The 19,634-nt window shown below is 51.0% G+C and overlaps 2 protein-coding genes across 2 annotated transcripts in view; both read right to left on the minus strand.

Annotated features, from left to right (window-relative positions):
• Positions 1–2,603, minus strand: part of Ccdc88b (coiled-coil domain containing 88B) — a 14,228-nt gene extending 11,625 nt beyond the window's left edge. Inside the window, 9 exon segments of the mRNA XM_010636074.1 lie at positions 26–145; positions 274–419; positions 618–761; positions 853–936; positions 1,024–1,082; positions 1,164–1,233; positions 1,324–1,435; positions 1,575–1,714; positions 1,939–2,603. Coding sequence (XP_010634376.1) covers positions 26–145; positions 274–419; positions 618–761; positions 853–936; positions 1,024–1,082; positions 1,164–1,233; positions 1,324–1,435; positions 1,575–1,714; positions 1,939–1,998 — 935 coding nt within the window. The 5' untranslated portion in view covers positions 1,999–2,603.
• A 14,758-nt stretch (positions 2,604–17,361) lies between these two features.
• Prdx5 (peroxiredoxin 5) overlaps positions 17,362–19,634 on the minus strand; it is a 3,157-nt gene continuing 884 nt past the window's right edge. Inside the window, exons 2-6 of the mRNA XM_010636075.2 lie at positions 18,724–18,858; positions 18,022–18,153; positions 17,910–17,948; positions 17,714–17,775; positions 17,362–17,608 (exon numbers count right to left, since the gene is read on the minus strand). Of these exons, the coding sequence (XP_010634377.1) occupies positions 17,503–17,608; positions 17,714–17,775; positions 17,910–17,948; positions 18,022–18,153; positions 18,724–18,858 (474 nt within the window). The 3' untranslated portion in view covers positions 17,362–17,502. The remainder of the gene's footprint in view (positions 17,609–17,713; positions 17,776–17,909; positions 17,949–18,021; positions 18,154–18,723; positions 18,859–19,634) is intronic.

A 19,634-nucleotide genomic window follows, 5' to 3' on the forward strand; every position in this document is an offset into this window, starting at 1 on the left:
GGACCAGGGGAAGGAGTGGGGCTACAGGGGGCAGTGGCGGGCGTGGGGGGCATCTGAATGCACCTCTTGGCGGAGCCTTCGAATTTCGGCCTCCAGGCCCTGCACCTCAGCCTGAGAGTCCAGCAGCAACTCGGCCTTCTCCTCCCTAGAGGGAAGGGGCGATGGAGGGGAGGGGGTCGGGAAGCTGCAACCCTACCCCTTCCTGGGCCTGCCCCTCTCCAGGGCCTGCCCCTCCGTCCCTGCAGGTCCCCGCCCCAGCCCATGTGCACTCACAGCTCCTGCCTCAGGCGCCGCAGTTGGGCCTTGGCATTAGCCAGCTGCAGTGCCAGGTGGTGTGATGGCCCCTCCGAGGGAACCCTGGCAGGAGCCTCAGACGACAAGGGAACCCGCTCTCGCTGCAGTAGCAGGTCCGCCATTCTCTGTAGGAGATCAAGGGTTAAGGGTCAGTAATAACCATCCTCTATCTGCCCACATGCTCCCCAACCACTGCGAGATGAATCTGGTTGTGATGACCCTGCTAGGTGAAGACCCAGACCCCAATCGAACACCTGGGCTACAAACCCCCACCTTCCCCTCATATCTGGATCCATGGTGCCCCTGCAGTCCCCTAACCTAACCTGAGCACCCAGGTCCCTCTCCCTGGCCAGCCTGGATAGTGTCCCCATTAAGCTCCGGGACAGCATCTCCAACTCCAAAGGCGCCAGCTCCCCGGGCTCTGGTCCAGCCAGTGTCAGCACTACACCAGCCCCAGGCTGGGTCACCTGGGGAGCAATTCATGGGAAGAAGGTGAGTGGTGTGGCTGTCCGGAGAGGGAGGATGACGCCAGCCCTGGGCTAGTCACCTGCGCCCTACCTCCTGGATGGCAGCAGCCAGCTCGCTCTGAACTTCAAGGCTCAGCCCCTGGATATGGCGGATGAAGAGCTCCCGGTGATCACACTGCATGCAAACAGGAACAGAGAGACTGAGGCAGGGTCCCCCTCCTCTGTGCCAAAGCTCAGCCCTCCCCTCTCCTCCACGCCTCACCTGCACTGATGCCCCCAGCAACAACCGAAGCAGGCCTTCCAGCCCCTCCACCGCCTCCTCTGTGGGGCATAAGCCAGAGGGTTTACAGGGAGCTGGGGGTGAGGGTGAGGTAGAGAGAGGGGGTAGGTGGGGCTAAGCACCTGAAAGGGGGTCAAAGCCCAGCGTCTGGAGGTCTGGGGGTGGCAACAAGACCAGCAGCTGCAGCTCCTCCTGGATTAGGGGACAGGGATATGAGGCACCTTCCTGTAGGGCACCCCCATCCCCCGCTCCACCTTCCTCTCCTGGTTCCCGAGCCCCCACCTGGTAGAAGTCCCTGAGTCGGGTCCACAGCTGGCTCAGGTTCCACACCCTGTTGGCCTCAGGTCCATCATGGCTGCTGGCCATCCTAGGTCCCCCTCGGGAACTGGGGGCACTGGGCACAAGGGGCGTAGTGAGAGGCAGACTTGAGGACCCTGACAGTAGGCTCCATTCACCACTCTGAGGCTCCTCCCACCAGCCTGGGGAGAGGGGCTTCCCAGATCCCTCTACCTCCAGTCTCTCCTGCCCCTTACATGATGCCCAGCACCCGGAGGAGAAGGGCGCCACTGCTGAGCCGCAGGAACCTCTTCTCCAGACCGAGAGGCCCCTGTTCCTCTTCCTCCTCTGTCCCCAAAGGCTCCGCTTCCCCCACCAGCTCAGCGAGTCCCAGCGCCTGTGGGGAACAGAGTGCATCCACTGGACAGCAGAACAGAACCTGGGCTCTCCGTCCTGCCCCAGTGAGCCCTAGCACCCTTCCCCACTGGTTCCAGGTTCTGCACTCCTTGGTCTCCCTCACTTCCCCTGGACTCCACCCCTATGGCAAGCCCACCCTCCCCAGCCAATACCTGCCACTGGCTCACTTCCCCTCTGCAACCCCCGCTCCCTTCTGCTCCTCACCCAGGTGGCCAGGCTCCCTCTCAGAAAGTCTCTAAGTCTGTGCCCCTGGCCCCCCTCCATGTCGGGGTCAGAGTGTCGTCCCGCTGTGGCGGCTACACCTGCCCTGAGAGGAAGAGGAAGTCCCCATGGGGGATCCCGGCAGAGCCACAGACACCCTGTACAGCTTCCTCCTTCCGGGTTTGGTGGCCAGACATCCCCTGGGTCTGCCTAATCCCCCATCCTCCCAGCTTCTCAGGCAGGACTGGCCCGTATGTGTGGGGGGCACGGTGCTCCTGACTCCTGGGTGTCCCTCCACCTCTGGACCTACCTTTTCCAACAGTATGACCCCCTCCAGAGCCACAGAAGGGACTCTAGATCTTGCAGCAAGGAGTCCGGGTGCCCACATATGCCTCTTCTGCTATGCCAGTTTCATCCTTTTTTCCCATCCCCTTGATGTCTCTCTTTACCCAAACCACCCCACCCATGCGGCCTAGTTTTAAAGTCCCTCTCCCAGAAAGCCTGCTCTGAACCCCATGGGAGTGGATGCCCCCACCTCACCCCATCTCATACTCTATGTACAGGGGTATGAGTAGGTAACATCAGCTGGCCAGGCCTCAGTTTCCCATCTGAAACACAAGAAGGTTGGACAGCCCCCTTAGAGGGAAGCAACGTGGTACTGGGACCAATGGCTCATGTCACAGAGCCCGGAAGACATCCCAGGTGCCCATGTCTACCGCATGGCCTTTGTTCCTGTAACAGGAACCGGGGAGTCAGCTACCTACAAACCACACACTCAAAATATAAGGATGCACCTGTACTAGGTGTTTTATAGAGGTGTGGCCATGACCCTGGTGGGATACTCAGGGAAGGCATCCCAGAGTCATGAGTTCAGATACCATCAGGTTAACTAGGCAAAGTGGGGAGGGAAAATGTGTATTCCAGGCAGCAGAAACAGAATGTACAATGCTCTGAGGCAGCCGAAGCAGGGCCAGTGTAAAGATCAGAAATTATTCAGGTTTTACCTGTTCCAAGACACTGCTTTTCACATGTAACATCTCTGAAGTCAGGTTACATGACAGTTGTTTGCTGACCGCCGGGCTGCCATCCTGACTTAGTTGTCACTGCCAGCACTTGCCCATGCTTCAAAAGTACAAGTATCAGGGCAGGGGTTTAGCTCAGTGGTTCTGACACCTGCCTCACAAGCGCAAGGTTCAGAGTTCAATCCCCGATACCAAAAAAAAAAAAAAAAAAAAAAAAAGTGTCAGCTATCTGGGTGGGGTGGCAAATACCTGTAATCTAGCCCTGGGAGGCTGAGGTAGGATTGCAAGTCTGAGCCCAGCGTGGGCTACATAGAGAGTTCAAGGCCAGCCTGGACTACCCTGCAAAACAAAAACCACAACAAAATCATGAGCATGGAATCCTGGTGAAAGAGTGTCAGCAGGCTGGGAGAGAACCTCAGAGGCAGACATGAAGCACTCTTTCAACTTGAGACCGAAAGTGATCCCCCTGGTCAGGCATGGTGGCACATGCCTATAATCCCAGCACTTGGGAGGCTGAGACAGGAGGATCTCTGTGAGTTCAGAGACCAGCCTGGGCTACACAGTGAGTTCCAAGTCAGTCTCAACTACATAGCGAGACCCTATCTGAAACAAACAAACAAATAAAAAGTGATCCTCCTGCCTCAGACTTAGTGACAGCATTCGAAAAGACCAGGCAAAAGTGAGCTTGCTCTGCAGTTGCAAAGCTGGTTGCTACAGACACACTGCCCTGCCAGGTTTGGAGCTATTTGTGGACTGGCTGGAGGAGCACTCCTCTTTATTTTGTGTTTTGAGACAGGGTCTCACTATGTAGTTGAGACTGACCTGGGACTCACTGTGTAGACCAGGCTGGCCTCGAACTCATAGCGATCCTCCTGCCTCAGCCTCCCCAGCGCTAGGATTACAGGCGTGCTCCACCATGACCAGCTTGGAGCACTCCTCTTTGTAGGCTCAGTGGAGAAGGTGGCCGGAAAGCATGTAGAAGTGACATGCAGGAGTCAGCCTCTAAAACGTAAAGGAGTAAAGATAAATAAAAAATAAAATGTGAAGGAGTTTTGTGAACAGGGTAACCAATTTGTTTTGCTTCTGCTATCCTTTTTATGTGCACATCAGAATTATATATTCTAAGAATCTACATTTAACTCAAACAGCTCTTTTGGGAAATACAAAATAAAAACTCTAGTGATAGAGGAGCCTTGGGACATGGTTAACTGGCAGAATTTTTTCTCCTTTCTGACATCTTTTACAACTGATGACATCTTAGAGTTGATGAAATGTGGGGTAATAATAGCAACCATGGCAAACACATGCTTCGCATGAGCAACACATAGTTATAAGTACGGTACTTTACACTTATTAACTTATTTGCTCGGGACTAGTCGATGAAATAAGGACTATCTCTGTTTTACAGAAGAAATCGAGGCCCAGAGAAGTTAAGTAATTTGCCCAAGGTCACACCGCTCTTACGTTATAGCACTAACTGAAAGAAACTAATAGGGTCAGAGTACAAAGAGCAGGGGCTCCAGTCAAGGTGGTTGACCAGGGACCTGGAAATCAGGCAGGATTGTTAGCAGGGAGCACACCTAGCTGTTTACTCTGTTGCAGCGTTTACACACAGGGATAATCCTGGAGTTTCCAGGACTGTTGAGGTGGTGCCCAGCATGACATTCCCGATGTGGACACCGTGATTAGTATTAATAGTATCCAGGGACCATCCAGATTTGACCTTCCTTGCATCTTAGTCGGAGCCATATCCTCCAAAGACTCCAGCCCTAGAAGTCCTCAGGAGCCCCGCTGTACTGGCCCCCAGGTCCTTCAGACTTTAAGGCTGGCCTGGCGTGGTGACCGGGGTTCACCCCAGGGCCTAGGGAGGCCCTTGCCTTGCTCAGTATCTCTGAGTCATACCCCTGCTTGGGCCTCCTCCGAGTCAGAGGCCGTGCGAGAATTGCTCTCACTTCCTTCGCTGCAGACAAGCCTGGCCGCACAGCCCTCCAGTTCTCCCACAGGTGGGTGAGGCAGAGAGGGTGCTGGGGGAGTAAGGGGAGGCTGGGGGCGCCCTGCTCAGCGAACACCAAGCTCCTCAGATTCCCAGCCTCAATTAGGTACTGAGGGGTACTCATCGGAGGCTGGCAGGAGTCCCTTCCATTGGCTAGATTTTCCCTTTAAACAGTTTCAGATATGTGCACATGATCAAAAATGTCAAGAATCTGGGCAAAGGGGCACACTCCCGTAGTCCCAGGATTCAGGAGGCTGAAGCAGAGGGATCCCTTGAGCTCAGAAGTTTGGGAAACTTAGCACCCTCAAAATTTAACGGTAGCAGCTGGGGTTGTAGCTCAAGGTAGAACACTTGCCTAGTGTGCTAGGGTACTGTTAGGTGACCAGTGCTGAACCACCCCCGCCAAAAATAAAGGGTGTGAAGATATAGAGAAAACCTCAAGTATTCTACCTATCACTGCTACCCTGCCCTGGACAGAGAAAACTATGGGTAGCGCTCTCTTGCATCCTGCATGAGGACAGAGTGAGCCTGTAACAAGAGGTTGCAACAATGGTCATGACCATGAACCTTCTTTCTTCACAATATGTTTTGCAATCTCTTTCTCTCCCTCCCTCTCTCCCTCCCTCCCTCCCTCTCTCTCCCTCCCTCTCTCCCTCCCTCCCTCCCTCTCTCTCCCTCCCTCTCTGTCTCTCTCTCTCTCTCTCTCTCTCCCTCTCTCTTTCAGTACCAGGGATTGAACTCAGAACCTTGCGCTTGTGAGGCAAGTACGGTGCCACTGAGCTGAATCCCTAACCCTCTCTTTTTTCCCTTCTGGTGCCGGGGCTGGGCCCCAAGGCTTCTCACATTTTGCTCTTACTGCAGTAAGGTACACAGTACAGTGACTTTCTCAGATAGTTTTAATCTGTTTTTAAATTTTATTAATTTTTAAATTTTTTCCATTGGTTTGATACTTGATTTTTGTTTTGTTTTGTTTTGTTTTTGGTACTGGGGATCCAACGCCAAACCTTGCACTTGTGAGGCAGTGCACCACTGAGCTAAATCCCCAGTCTGGTTTGATCCTTGGGATTGAACCCAGGGCCTTGCACAAAGCTACCTCCCAAGCTCATTTTTAAATTTATTTTTATTTTGAGACAGAATCTTACTAAGTCACTACATTGCCCAGGCTGGACCCAAACTTTCGGTCCTCCTGCCTCAGCCTCCCAGAATGCTTAGATTACAGGTGTACATATCAGGCTAAAGCAGTTTTTTTTTTAATTAAAAAAAAAATGTTAGGGAGGGTACCAGGGATTGAACTCCAGCCCTTGCAAATTGCAAGGCAGGCACCAGAACCACTGAGCTAAATCCCCCGCTTGAAACTTATTTTTTAAATGACTCAGAAAAACTGTACAAATTAATGGGATATAACTTGATGTTTTGATACCTGTATGTATTGGGCCTTTCTGGCAGTTTTTGAAAAGCTTCAGTATCCACCACTATCTAGCACAGGGACCCAGGAGGTGGCCAAGAAGAAAGCAACAGACAAATGGACAACGCAGTCAGCTTCCAAGATCTGGCTGTGCAGTCCCCTCCCTCAGGGCTCAGCTTCCTCATCTGCACCAAGTAATAGTGGCAGGGACTCCAGCTCCCAATTGTCCCCTGGTTTTGAGTCATCTAGCCAGCCTTGGTCTGACCCCAGAGGCCAGAGCAGGAAGACTGTGGGGCTTGGGCCCAAGTGGTACCGGCCAGCAAGAGGCCCCGGCCAGCAGGACTGAGTCTGTGAGCTTTTTCCTCCCGGCCTGTGGCTAACCAGATACTGCAGGGCCCCAGGCTCAAAGCCCAAAAGCAAAACCAGCCTCCAGGGCTTTTGTCACCTGGCCTTCTGGGCCTAGGGCTGCTGAGACTCCCTCCTCCCTACCCAAGGGGAAGCCGGCCTCCCATCACCCTTTAGGGGTGGAAATGATGCAGCCAGAGTTGGACCACAGCAGGGGCCTAATTGAGCTGTGCTGGTGGGAGAAGTGGGAAGTCAGAATCAGGGAGGGTGCACCCAGAGCTGACAGGTACCCCATGCCAGCATGCAGCCCGGCCCTCTGCCTGGCCCTGGGCCCACTTTCTTAGCAGGTATCTGCTTTGATGTGTTCCCCACACTGCTGCATGCTCCACCTCTCCCTGAGTTTCCAAACCACTCGGAGCTGGAGGAATCATACAGAAACGCTAACCGAGCCAGGCATAGTGGTGAATGCCTGTAATTCCAGCGCTGTGAGAGGCTGAGGCAAGAGGATAACAAGTTTGAGCCCAGCCTGGGCAACTTAGACCCCTAGTAAGATCTTGTCTCCAAAAATTAAAGAGTGGGGATGTAGCTCAGTGCGAGGGCCTTGAGTTCAGTCCCTAGTACTGCAAAAAGAAAGAAAGAAAGAAGGAAGGGAGGAGAGGGGAGAAGGAAGAAGAAAACATTAACCATCACATGAACTCTCACTGCTGTAAACCCTCCTGGGGCTCCTCCCTGCACTTTGAATCAAGCTGTAACCACTCAGCATGACCTTCAAGGCCCTCCTCGCCCCCAGACATCCTTCCTCCCCAACCTCTCCCCACTCCCCACCCCCACACCTTTGCATGTGGGGATCCTTCAGCCTGGACACCCGGTCTGCTCTCCCCACCCCAAGATCAGCTTCATCGCTGGCACCCTACAGGTCTCCTTCAGCTGCCCCTTCCCAGAAAAGATCTTTTCCTACTAAAGCCCATCTGGCCCTGTTCCCCATGCAGCCTCCTTCCACTCTGGAATGGCCCTGCATCCTTGCTACCTGCTTTACCGACACCCCCTCCCCAGAGAACTGTCAGGGAGAATTCTGTGACCACAGCCTCCCCACAGCACCATGCCAAGCCTGCCACAGCTGTGACAGCACCAACACCTGCCAGACACTCACTTGTGCTGAGCTCTGCTCTAAGCTCTGCACTTGGATTAATCCATTCATCCCCTCCACTCTGGTAAAACATGGGCAGTATTTTTAGCCTCACTTTACAACAAAGAAACAGATGCACAGAGAGGTGAAGTTGCATGCTTAAGGCCACACAGATAGGAAGCTAAATTAATATTTTTAAACAAGCAAATTCATGTCACAGGAATACTGGAGATTAAATATAAAATATTGTATCTCCCATCCTGTTAGCTATATGATACGCCAAATTCTTGCTCTCTAAAAAAAAAAAAAAAAAAAGTTTTCAGCACTGATAACTTCTCTAAAAAAAAAAATTGAAGAAAGAATTCTAGGAACAACAGAGGTTAAGAGCAGGAAGATATTTATTGATAGGATAGCTCCTGAGGGGCAGGAGGGGACTCAGTGGGTAGCTCAGGGACACTTCACAGAGTAATTTTATAGGGTGAAACTCACATGGGTACAACGTGGGACACAGCCATAATCATCCCAAGCATAGTCACTTAGGTAGTGGTGGTCCAATTGGGGAACAAGTCACATAACAAGTGTGGATAGAAAGAACAAAGATTCTCCTAGGAAGGGGTGGGTCCAGAGGTCTCTAGTCACCCTCCGGGGTAGTTGATATCTACCTAGACTTTATTAGGCCCAGTGTTTGTTCTTTGAGGAAGTACATAGTTCTGGTCATCTTGTCTTTATCTTTTTTTTTTTTTTGAGACAGGGTCTCACTATGTAGAGACTGACCTGGAACTCACCATGCAGCCCTGTTGGGGTCTCTTTCCAGAGGAGGGGACTCGGGGAGACGACCGCAGACACAATGAATGACCAAAAGCTGATGGCTAATGGCAAAGTTTATTTCTTACCTAGGGTCTTTATAGCCGTTCCAAGGTCACACACAAAAGCATGATCACAGTGTTTGATGATTGACAACAGTCACAAGGAATGCGTAAGATAAACAGCAATCACAGGAATCTACAAACAGATACACCCTGTTTAAACTAAAGACAGCACATCTAGATAAAACAGCATCTGTTTATGAATAAAAGGGAGAGTAAACCGGTAACGAGAACAAAGAAGGGATTAGGGAGTGGTTCTGAGGTCCAGGGACTTGGCTCCGGGTGACCTTCTGGACACCTGTGTCCCGGTGAGAACCAGCATTCCGGGACTCTGGGTCAGTGCTTCAACCATCCATCCTCTTGTGCCCCAACACAGCACAGGCTAGTCTCGAACTCACAGTGATCCTCCTGCCTCAGCCTCTCGAGTGCTGGGATTACCGGCATGCACCACCACGCCTGGCCATCTTGTCTTTATCTTGAGGCCTGGTTTCCAACTGATATTAATCCAGCCCCAGCTATAGTGTGTTTCACTTTGTCCTGACCCTCCTGAGGACCTAGCCCTATCTGACTGCCTATGATATTTCTCCTAACTCACCTGTCTACAATAGTATTTCAGAGATAAAGAAAAAACTCATGGTTGAGCCTGATGGTGTATAGCTGTAGTCCCAACTACTTGGGAGACTGAGACAGAAAGATCCACTGAGTCCAAGATTTCCAGATTAACCTGGGGAAAACAGCGTGCTTGTGTGAAAAAAAAAAAAGCAAAGGTAGAGCCGGGCGTGGTAGTGCACGCCTTTAATCCCAGCTCTCCAGAGGCTGAGGCAGGAGGATCGCTGTGAGTTTGAGACCAGCCTGGGCTACACAGTGAGTTCCAGGTCAGTCTCAACTACATAGTGGGACCCTGTCCCCAAAAAAAACCAAAAAAAAAAGCAAAGGTCAGAGGGCAATGGGAGGAAAATCTAAGTCCTTGAGCTCAGGGAGGGTCCCCTGTCTGCCTCCTTTCCTGTCTCCATACCCTTGCTGCTTGCTGGGGGTGGCGGGGGAGCGGATACACAGCTGAAGTCTAGCACACACTCAGCCCGCCAGGAAGATCCCAGGGCTGAGCCCCCTGGGTGCCAACCACCCACGTAATTAAAGATATACATAGATATTAAAGACAGCACCAAGGTACCATTATACATCCATTAAGCTAGGGAAAATAAACCCAGATGGTCAGGCAGGCTGGTGCACTGTGGGAGAAGAGCACAGACACACATCCTGGGGCCTCAGAGTTTCCAGAGACCAATAAAACCACTCCCGGCCTTTAGACCTGGCCCTCAGCCCTTGGGAACACACCATGAGGTAGGAGTCCAAGAAGAAAGAAAAATAGAAACATGTCTGAAACCACCCTTGCTGAGTGTCGAGACCCTGGATCCTCACCAGGAGAAGCCCACAGAGCACCAGCTCACCTCTGTCCTACAAGCTCAGCCCAGACCTTCTGCACCCTCTTCTCCTGCAGGCCTTAGCATAGGCTCCTCCCCTCTCCCAGGCACCTTTCACCACGGTGCCCGTGGAGCCCATGCCTGGCAGATTCACTGCTGTGCCAGGGAGCCGGCCACAGTGCCTGGCACGGAGGACTCCACAAATGCCCAGGGGAGGCAGCACTCTAAGTGACTGTGAGGGGTCACGGAGTGAGAAGGTGGCACCCCGACATCTGAAAGCACCTCTTTTAACTACATGATGACTGCAGTGCTCCTGAGAGAGAGGCAGCTTCCTTTTGGGGGAAGTTACTGAGAGTAAAAATCCAGCTTGGTGAATCTACCTGTACTGTAAACTACTGAATTATATGCTTTTAAAGTGTGAGATGTGTTCTTTTTCTGTTTTGTTTTTCTGTGGTGCTGAGAATTGAACCTAGGTGCGCACAAATGCTAAGTAAGTGCTCTACCACTGAGCTACAACCCCAGTCCCCAACCCCTGAGACAGTCATACTGTTTTCCAGGCTGGCCTCAGATTTGTAATTCTCCTGCCTCAGCCTTCTCGGTAGCTGGGATTACAGGTGTATCACCATACACAGCTAAAAGGGTGAATTTTATGATATGTGAATTATATGTCAATTTGAAAAAGCCATGTTTGATGAAGTTGAATTATGTGGCCCCATCCCCACATGGACTGATTCAGAGTACGGACCAGAAACGATGCCTACTATTCTCAGTAAATAAGACAGACTCAGGACCCTGAAGGTCTGGGTCATTTGGCCAGGAGTAAGAGGGCATCACAGGTGTTAAACTTCATCCGGGAGACCCTGAAGCCGGGAAACTTGCAGGGCCTGCAAGCTGAGGAAATGGGATGACTGTGGGGACCAAGGCTGAAGCGAACAGAGACGGAGAAGGGTCACAGGGGAGGTGCAGAGGCCACACAGAGGCCTAGGGGCAGCACTCGTGGCTGACAGGAACACCATTCCTTGGGAGGCCGCGGATTCCTCAAGGTGCCTCTGCCCATGGGCGGCTCCAAGTGGCCTCCTTCTCTCTCTCCCTTATTAATAGAAGCCTTGGTTTTAGGTAGACACGTGACTGCCTGTAGTAAAGCTACTCCGCAGACTCCCTCGCAGCCTGTCTGGGTAAGAGACTCGTAGTAGTCATCCCTCGGTGTGGCGAGGTGGGAAGATGTATTCCAAGACTACCTGCCCACAGATGGTGAAGACTTTAGAAACTGGCCCGGTATATGCTTATAACCTATGTACACTCTTCTATATATTTTACGTCTAGATTACTTAACGAGACCTAAGAATTCTCAAATGCTATTTAGTTCTTACACTGCATGGTTTAAGGAATAATCACAAAGAACACAGTCTATACACGTTCAGTACGGGTACAACCTATTTTGGGGCAAATATCTTTGATCTGCAGTTGATAGAACCCATGCGAGCTAGACTCTTATGTACTGGCAGACAACACTGACTAGAAAATAAAATTGATCATAAGTTAGTTATGGTTTAAAAATATTTTAAACATGAATTTATCAGAAATATAAAAAACATCATGAATTTTATGAATAAAGTGAATTTAGAAGTAAAAAAGAGAGAGACACTGAGAGACTTGCCGTTATCCAAACCTTCACTGTATAGTCAACTGTAGTCTGAAAATATAAGTGGAAAATTCCAGGAATGAACAATGCCTGTTTTAAACTGTGCATCATGGGCTGGGGATTTAGCTCAGCAGTTCGGTGGCCTGCCTTGCAAGCACAAGGACCCAAGTTCAATCCCCAGTACCCCCTGCCAAAAAAAACAGAAGTTGAATTTAATTTTAAGGGCCAGGGATTTAGATCAGCGGTTCGGTGGCCTGCTTTGCAAGTGCAAGGACCCAAGTTCAATCGCTGGCACAAAAAAAAAAAAGAAGTACATAAACTGTGCATCATTCTGAGTAGCACAATGAAATCTCAGGCTGCTCCATCCTGTTTTAACATATCCCCACGGTGCACAGTACTTGTCCATTAGTAATCAGGTACCTGTGTTGGTTATCAGAAGAGCTGTCTTACTAGCACAGTGCTGTTTTCAAACTGTCCTTATTTTACTTAGTGATGACCCCAAAGACCAAGAGAGAAGATTACAAATTTAAACCCATAGTTGAGTTCAAGGCTGGCCTGGGGGCTACTTAGCAAGACTCTGCCTCAAAAAAAAAAAAAAAAAAAAAAAAAAAGAGAGAGAGAACAAAAATCAACATAGTCTACTAACATCAGAAGTGGGGTGGGGGTTCCACACACCAAGCTCATGATCAATTCGACAGAAGCAGATACCACGTGAAAGTCCTCTAAAACAATTCGGTTCTTTTTTATTGTTTTTTTGTTTGTTTGTTTTTGGTGCTGGGGATCTAATGTGGGCCCTTGAGCTTGCAAGGCAGGTGGCAGAACCGCTGAGCCAAATCCCCGGCCCTGAAACAAATGAGTTCTGACACTGAGATCTCACAGGGTAGGGGCTTAGTCCCCAAGCGTGCCCCCGATCCAGTTGACAATCACAAGCTTTGGGTTGTTTTACCTCTGCTTCTGACTCACCAGCTATAAGTTCAGGTGCCTGCAGCTCCCTCCTCAAATTCAATTACTTTGCTTAAGCAGCTCACAGAATTTAGGGAAACATTTATTTCTGTTTATTCATTTATTACAAAGAATACTATGAAGCCGAGGGTGTGCTTAGTGGTGAACTTGCTTAGCATGGGTAAGGCTCCACGTTCCATCCCCCAGCACTGTCTGAAGAAGGATAAAGGTGAAGAGACACATAGCACAAGGTCTGGGAGAAGGGGCCTCGGCAGATTTGGCAGATTGGAAGCTCCAGAACCCTGTCCCTTTAGGTTATAACAGAGATGGAGATCTGTCATTGTATAGGCCTAAGTGGAGCACACTTGAGTGTCACAATGTGATTGGACAAAAGGGTCCAATCTGATACTGACAGGCGGGTAGGAAAACCCAGTTGGGCCTGTCTGTTCACATGCTTCTTGGTCTCCTCCCAGGCTCCCTCCCTCCCAAGCATGGGCAGGACTCTCTGGAACAGGGATGAGCTACTATCAGATAAGGGCAGGTCAGAGAATTTTTATGACTAGCTCCAAGACAGAAAGAGGAGAAGACCAGAATTTCTGAGGCCTGCCTGGGGGAGGGAGTCAATGTGCCTGGAGCAATGATCGAAAGCAGTCATTCTTAAACCAGGCATGGTGGTGCACACCTGTAATCCCAGAACTCGGTAGGCTGAGGCAGGAGGATCGCTGTGAATTCGAGTGAGTTCCAGGTCAGTCTCAACTACACAGTGAGACCCTGTCTCAAAAAACAAAATAAACAAAAAAAATTCGAGTGTTCCAGGTCAGTCTCAACTACACAGTGAGACCCTGTCTCAAAAAACAAAATAAACAAAAAATTTATCATAAGTATATGTGAAAGGGGAAGCCTAGTACAGTGGACCCTTGACTTATGAACTCAACTCATTCCCGAGAGTTGGTTATAACTCAAGTTGGTCAATTGAAGGCTCAGGCTCCTCTATTCAGCCTTCAAAATCTCTCTACTGTAAACAGGAAGATTTCAGTGTCCTTAGAGACATTGGCCCAGGATTTCTCACTTAACTCCACACCGGAAAGGACAGTGTACTGCTCCTTCCAGAACTCTTTAAGGGTTAAATCTGTAACTGAGATCATTTCGAAGTACAAGTGACTGGCATTTGGGCCATAACTCAATACTTTGGTCGTAAATTAAAACTAAAATTCCACTCATTACCCAAGTTGTTCATATGTCAGGCTGGCATCCAGTGGAAGTCTTAGAACATATTCCCCTCAATCTCTGTGGTTTTCTGGAGTATGCTAGGCAGGCACTCTGCCTGAGATGTCTTCCCTACTCCTTGGCCTGTGAAGTTTCAGATGCCAGATAAGTGCAGTCGTAGTGAACCTATGGCACAAATGCTGCAGTGGGCTGTGTTATCATTAAAAGCTCTATAAGGTTCACCACCCCTAGGGTTAGCAGAAGATGGATAGCAGATAAGCACGACTATTCTCCCCACTGGACTGATGGGAAAATTGAGGCTCAGAGTCATTGTCCTGTGCAGGTATCAGTAAAGACAGGATTGGGATGTGACTTCTGTCCTAACTCCTAGCCTTTTCCCGTGGACACGCAGAGTGCATGATGGAGATCAGTGCTTTGCTCTGCAGTAGTGGAGATTGAACCCAGGGTCTTCACATTGACCTACACTCCCAGCCTCCACGACTTTAAAAAAAATTTTTTTTTTTGGTAGGGGGGATCAAACTCGGGACCTTGAGCTTGTGAGGCAGGAAGCAAAACCACCGAGCTAAATCCCTGGCCCTGCCTTTCTAAAATTTTGAGGCAGGTTCTCACTAAATTGCTAAGCTGCCCGAGCTGGATTTGATCTTGCCATCCTTCTGCCTCAGCCTCCCAGAGTGGTTGGATTACAGGTTTGTGTCTCTACAACCAGCTTTTTTTTGTTTGTTTGTTTAAATGTTGACCATTTGGCCACCAACAGCCCAGGAAGGCCATATGTACCCTCTGCCAGGTGTCGGGAGCATTTCTACATAAATTTTGGGGAAAAAATAATTTCATAATTAAAGTGTGACTATGGCTGTCTAAGGCCCAGTGTTGCCTAAAGCTGGCTATGGCAAGCGGAAACATAAGTTTCGCCCCATCACAGCTGAGACCTCAATGGTCTGTGAAGATGTGGCACTCAAAGGCAAGATTATACCAGCTGAAGATATTTTGGTTCCTCAGAGCCAAGGAGTAATACAAAAAAGAAAGGTTTTACCTGGGGAGGGAGGAGTTCCTTAACAGCCCAACCCATCCCACCTACTGAGGTGAGAATGCTCTCCTTTGGGCCCTTCTCAGCATGAGATTTGCACTGGCCCAGGATTAGACCTAAATCACCATCCAGTTATTGTGTGTACCCAATAAATAGTGGCCATCTTGTCTTTGCCCACTCTGGTGCACTGACCTCCCAACCCCCCATATACTTTGAAATCACGCAAGTCTATTATCTTTTTTCTTTGACCCTTGCCCTCCCACCTGCTAGGTAGGCCTCCCCCTTTCTAGGTAGTCAAGGATTGATCACCCCCTCCCCATAGCCAGGTGCAGCACTAAGCCTCCTGTGCCCCCTGAACCAGGCCACAGTGGCCTGGACTGCATTTTTTTTTTTAACCAGGGATCATACTCAGGACCTTGCACTTGTGAGGCAGGCACAGCGCCACTGAGCTAAATCCCCCCGACTCAGGGCCTGTTTTATCTCCAGTGCACTCTGGTCCAGAAGGTCCACCCTGAAGGCAGATTCTCCTGCCGAGTGCTTTCTGATCTGGAGCCCTCCAGGGCCTGAAATGGTACCCAGGCCCAGTCCCACCCTGCTGAACACCCCTCACCCTGGGAAGTTGAGCTGTATGCTCAGCGACCAGGGTTACCAAGGCCAAAGCCCTCTCTACTGCACCCAGCCCTACCAGGCTGTCCAAAGAGGCCACCTAGGCCCAGCCCATGGAGACAGACACTGAAGGAGATGATTCCTCTGAGCAGCCCAAAGAAGAGCCCAAGGGTGGTAGACAGAGGGATTCAGAGGGTGCACGACAATGGAGACAGAGGCTCAGAGCTGCCCTGCCAGGATGCCCGAGGCTTCATTCCCTCCTTTGTACCACAACAGGATTAAGAGAGATGGTATCCAGGAAAAAAGGGATTTAGCAAGGAACATACTGTAAACCAGAGTGGGCAAGGGGAGGAGGAGAGGGCAGGTTACCAGGGAAACTAAAGAGCACTTAGCCCCCTTCCTGCCCCTACCCAAGACCTCAGGGCTGGCAGGTTATGCGAACGAACTACAAGAACAAAGGTCGATAGCCCAGGCATTTAGGGCGCTGAGCACCTGAGGTGCCAGCAAGGTGGCAGGTACCGTCCTTCTGAGTGCCCCACCGTCAGCACCACTTTGCAGTTAGCCAGTGGCCCCAGTGAGCTCCACCTCTTCCTCTCAGGCATCACTGTTATTAGATCCTTCCCTTTACGTCCACCAGGTGCTTCTCCCTGGTGCCCTGCACTCCAGGCTGCACTTAGCTGCCCATGTACGAACCTGACCTGTCATTGCCCCCGGGAAAAAGTTCACCGGCCTAAGGTGTCCACAGGGCACAGAGGCAAGAGACCTGACTCAGTAGCTTCCAGCTGACCTCAGGCACCCTCTCATCCCTGTTGTCCCAGCAGCAGCCTGGGGCTGTCCCCACCCCACAATGCTGTCATTCCTGCTGCCTTTAGGGTCATCTCCTCCCTGACTTCCCACAGAATGTCTTGCTCTGGAGCAGGGGCCTAGAGCCCAGTCCTGTGAGAAGAGCCTCCTGGCCTGCACAGCCTGTAGGGCTCAAAGCCTGGGCAGTAAGAGTCCATACCTCACTGTGCCCATCACATAGTAAAAGCTCTATAAGCAGCTGCCCCTCGTAAGACTGTGATCCCCTAAACAGGCACTGTTATTGCTTGCTGCATGCATATGGCTTCCCAAGGCAAAGAGGCAGAGCCCCAAGAGCACGGCTGCAATGCCCCTCCCAAAGGCTAGGCAGGGACCCTGGCTCCTGGCCCCCACAAACTATGGGCCAGGCTTCACCTAGACTCTTTCCGAGGAAGATGGCTTCCTGATGAAGCCTGTTTGGCCAGACAGAGAGCCCCAAGTTGCCTGGGACCCTTCTTGAGATAGGGCTAGAGCCTAAAAAAATGGGGACTGGGCCCCAGTGGAGAGGCCTAGAACCAAGGTTCCTATCCTGGAGTTCAGGCCACACAAGACCAGCCAGCACTCTAGAGCAACTCCAAAATATCCTGGAGTGGGCCAAGGACTTAGCTCAGTGGTACCTCACAAGTGCAAGATCTTGAGTTCGATCCCCGGTACCCCCCCCAAAAAAATCCTGGAGTATGCCAAACCTACATCTGCCTGGGCCCTTTCCTGTGTCCCTTGCAGCCCTACAATATCCTTGCTCTTGGGCGGGGGATTTAGCTCAGTGGTTCCACTGCCTGCCTCGCAAGCACAAGGTCCCAAGTTTAATTCCCGGTACCAAAAAAAAAAATCCTTGTTCTCAACTTTCAGGCTGATGCTTTGACTCCTCATCTCTCCTTAAGTCCTCCCCCACCCAGAGCCTTGGCTCAACCTGTGGCCATGTCACCAGGCCCTCAACGAGGCAGCAACTCCACATCAGAGAGGCAGATCAGAGCCAGAAGTGTTTAATTGCAGAAACGCAGCCAGCATTCAAATCAGATGGTCACAGCTAAGGCAGGGCCAGGGCCGCCTCTGTCCAGGCGAGACAGGTATGACGGAAAAGAGCAGAGGAAATGTCTGGCTCAGCACCTCAGAGCTGTGGTAGGATGTTGGGGGCCAGGCTGCACGTGAGGCCTGTGCCATCTGGCTCCACATTCAGGGTCTTTACCATGCCGTTCTCTATCACCATGGAGAACCTGCAGAGAGGGACCAGGTGGGCACATCAGCGCAGCCCTGGAGGCAGCGGGGAGGGAGGAGCCAGGGTGGCAGGGAAGCCCCATGAAAAGCTCTTTGACTTTTACCTCTTGAGCCGGCGATTCCCAAAGAGGGGTACCAATGAATTGTCTAGTAATAAATCTGTTTCCTAAGAAGTGAGATGGAGAAATGCATCAGGAAAAGGCCAAAGGCTGCTCCCCACACTACCAAGTCCTTCCAAGCCCTGCTCTGGAAGTCCTGAACAGAAAGTGGCTGTAGAGCAGGAGTAATGGACACACTCACCTTCCCAAAGGCCCCAGTGGGATCAGCCAGGAGGCGAACCTGAAGAGACAGAAAGTAAAACTCACAAAAAGAATACTACCTGGCCCCAGCCCCTGCAGACCCCACACCTCACCTTGCCTTCTGCTTTGTGGGCTTTACCCCACTCTCCAGTCACAAAGACATCGTTGACACTCAGACATGCCACCACCTGCACCCCCTTGGCCTTTAGAGCCTCAGCCTGCTCCACAAACCCCGGCAGGTGGGTCTAAGAGGGGGATAAAAAGAGTCAACAAAGGAATAATTGCATTGTTCCACAGCCCTTCTTTGTCTCCAGGCCCTCCTCACTTCCTTGACTCAATGCCTCTGATCAGGCATAGTAACTGTGAACCATTAGATTCCCTTGATTCCTCAGCCACTGGGAAGCTCATATGCAAATAGCCTGTGGTCAAAATCATGAAGTTCCCATGGACAGAACTATGTCCTTTTTTTTTTTTTTTTTTGAGACAGGGTCATGTTACTATTAAATTGCCCAGGCTGGGATTGAACTTGCAATCCTCCTGCCTCAGTTTCCCAGAATGCCACCACACCCAGTTTCAGGACTGTCTTATTTGCCCAAGTCCCATGTACTTTCCACAGTGCCTCTCATCCAGTACCATCAATAAAATTTAACTGTAGTCCTTTTCTCCTACATTCTGGGAACTATTACTTCATCCCAGCTCTGCTTGTATTTTTCCTTAAATCGCTGAACTGCTCTCTCAACTGTCTCACAGTTACATAATCCTGTTGCAAGCTGCCTCTGGGCAACACAAGACTTAGGAAGACTGGAGAGCCTCACCTTGGAACAGCCAGGGGTAAACGCCCCAGGAACTCCAAACAGCACACCCTTCTTGCCCTTGAACAGCTCTGCCAGGTTCACCTTGTTCCCAGGGTCCCCTTCAAACACTTCCACGGAGGGGATGGCATCACCCACCTGTAGGGAAGGGCACGAGGTGGGGTGGGGGGTAGCAACCAGAGCCAAGGGACAGAACCCGGCCGCTTGTCCCCTCCTGTTTCCACCATGTGGTTACTCCACATCCTCTAGCGTGGCTGTGCTCAAGGGCCCTTTGGTAACAACAGAGAAAGGGAGAGGCAACCTCCCTAAGTGTAGCCACCTTGTGCAAACTTGCGAGGCTAAAGGATGGGAGTGGCAGGGAGGGGAAGTCCCTGACAATGTGAGGAGAGAAAAGCCCGGCCAGGTCTGAATGTCCCATCCACACCAAGTGAGAGAGGGCTGGAAAAATTAGGGGAGGCGTCCAGCCCTCTTGGGGCTACTACAGAGGAAGGAATCTCGGAGGGGAGGGGGACTGGTATGCCAGAGGTGGAAGAGGGCACCTTGGGGTCAGAAGAGACAGACAAAAGGGAGGGAGATTCAGAGGTGGGAGAAACTCTGAGGAGCCCAGAGGCAGGAGGAGGAAAGAGAAATGGAGACGATGTCGAAGAAGGTGGGAGGGGAAAGGAGACGGCCCAGGAGCTGGGATGGTTCCTGAAGAGGGGATTACGAGAACAGAAGCTGGGAATGGTGGCAGTCCTATACGTCCAGCCGCCGGGAAGGCTGAGGCAACTCAGCCAGACCGTTCTCAAAATAAAATTAAAAAGGGCTAGGAGCCTGGGGATTTAGCTCAATGGTTCCACCGCCTGCCTTAGAAGAACGACGTCCGGAGTTCGATCCCCGTCAAAAAAAAAAAAAAAAAAAAAAAAGAACTGAGG

The sequence above is a fragment of the Fukomys damarensis genome, unplaced genomic scaffold (assembly GCF_012274545.1).
Source record: "Fukomys damarensis isolate Sample0158 unplaced genomic scaffold, DMR_v1.0_HiC HiC_scaffold_27, whole genome shotgun sequence".
In the NCBI taxonomy this organism is placed as follows: Eukaryota; Metazoa; Chordata; class Mammalia; order Rodentia; family Bathyergidae; genus Fukomys; species Fukomys damarensis.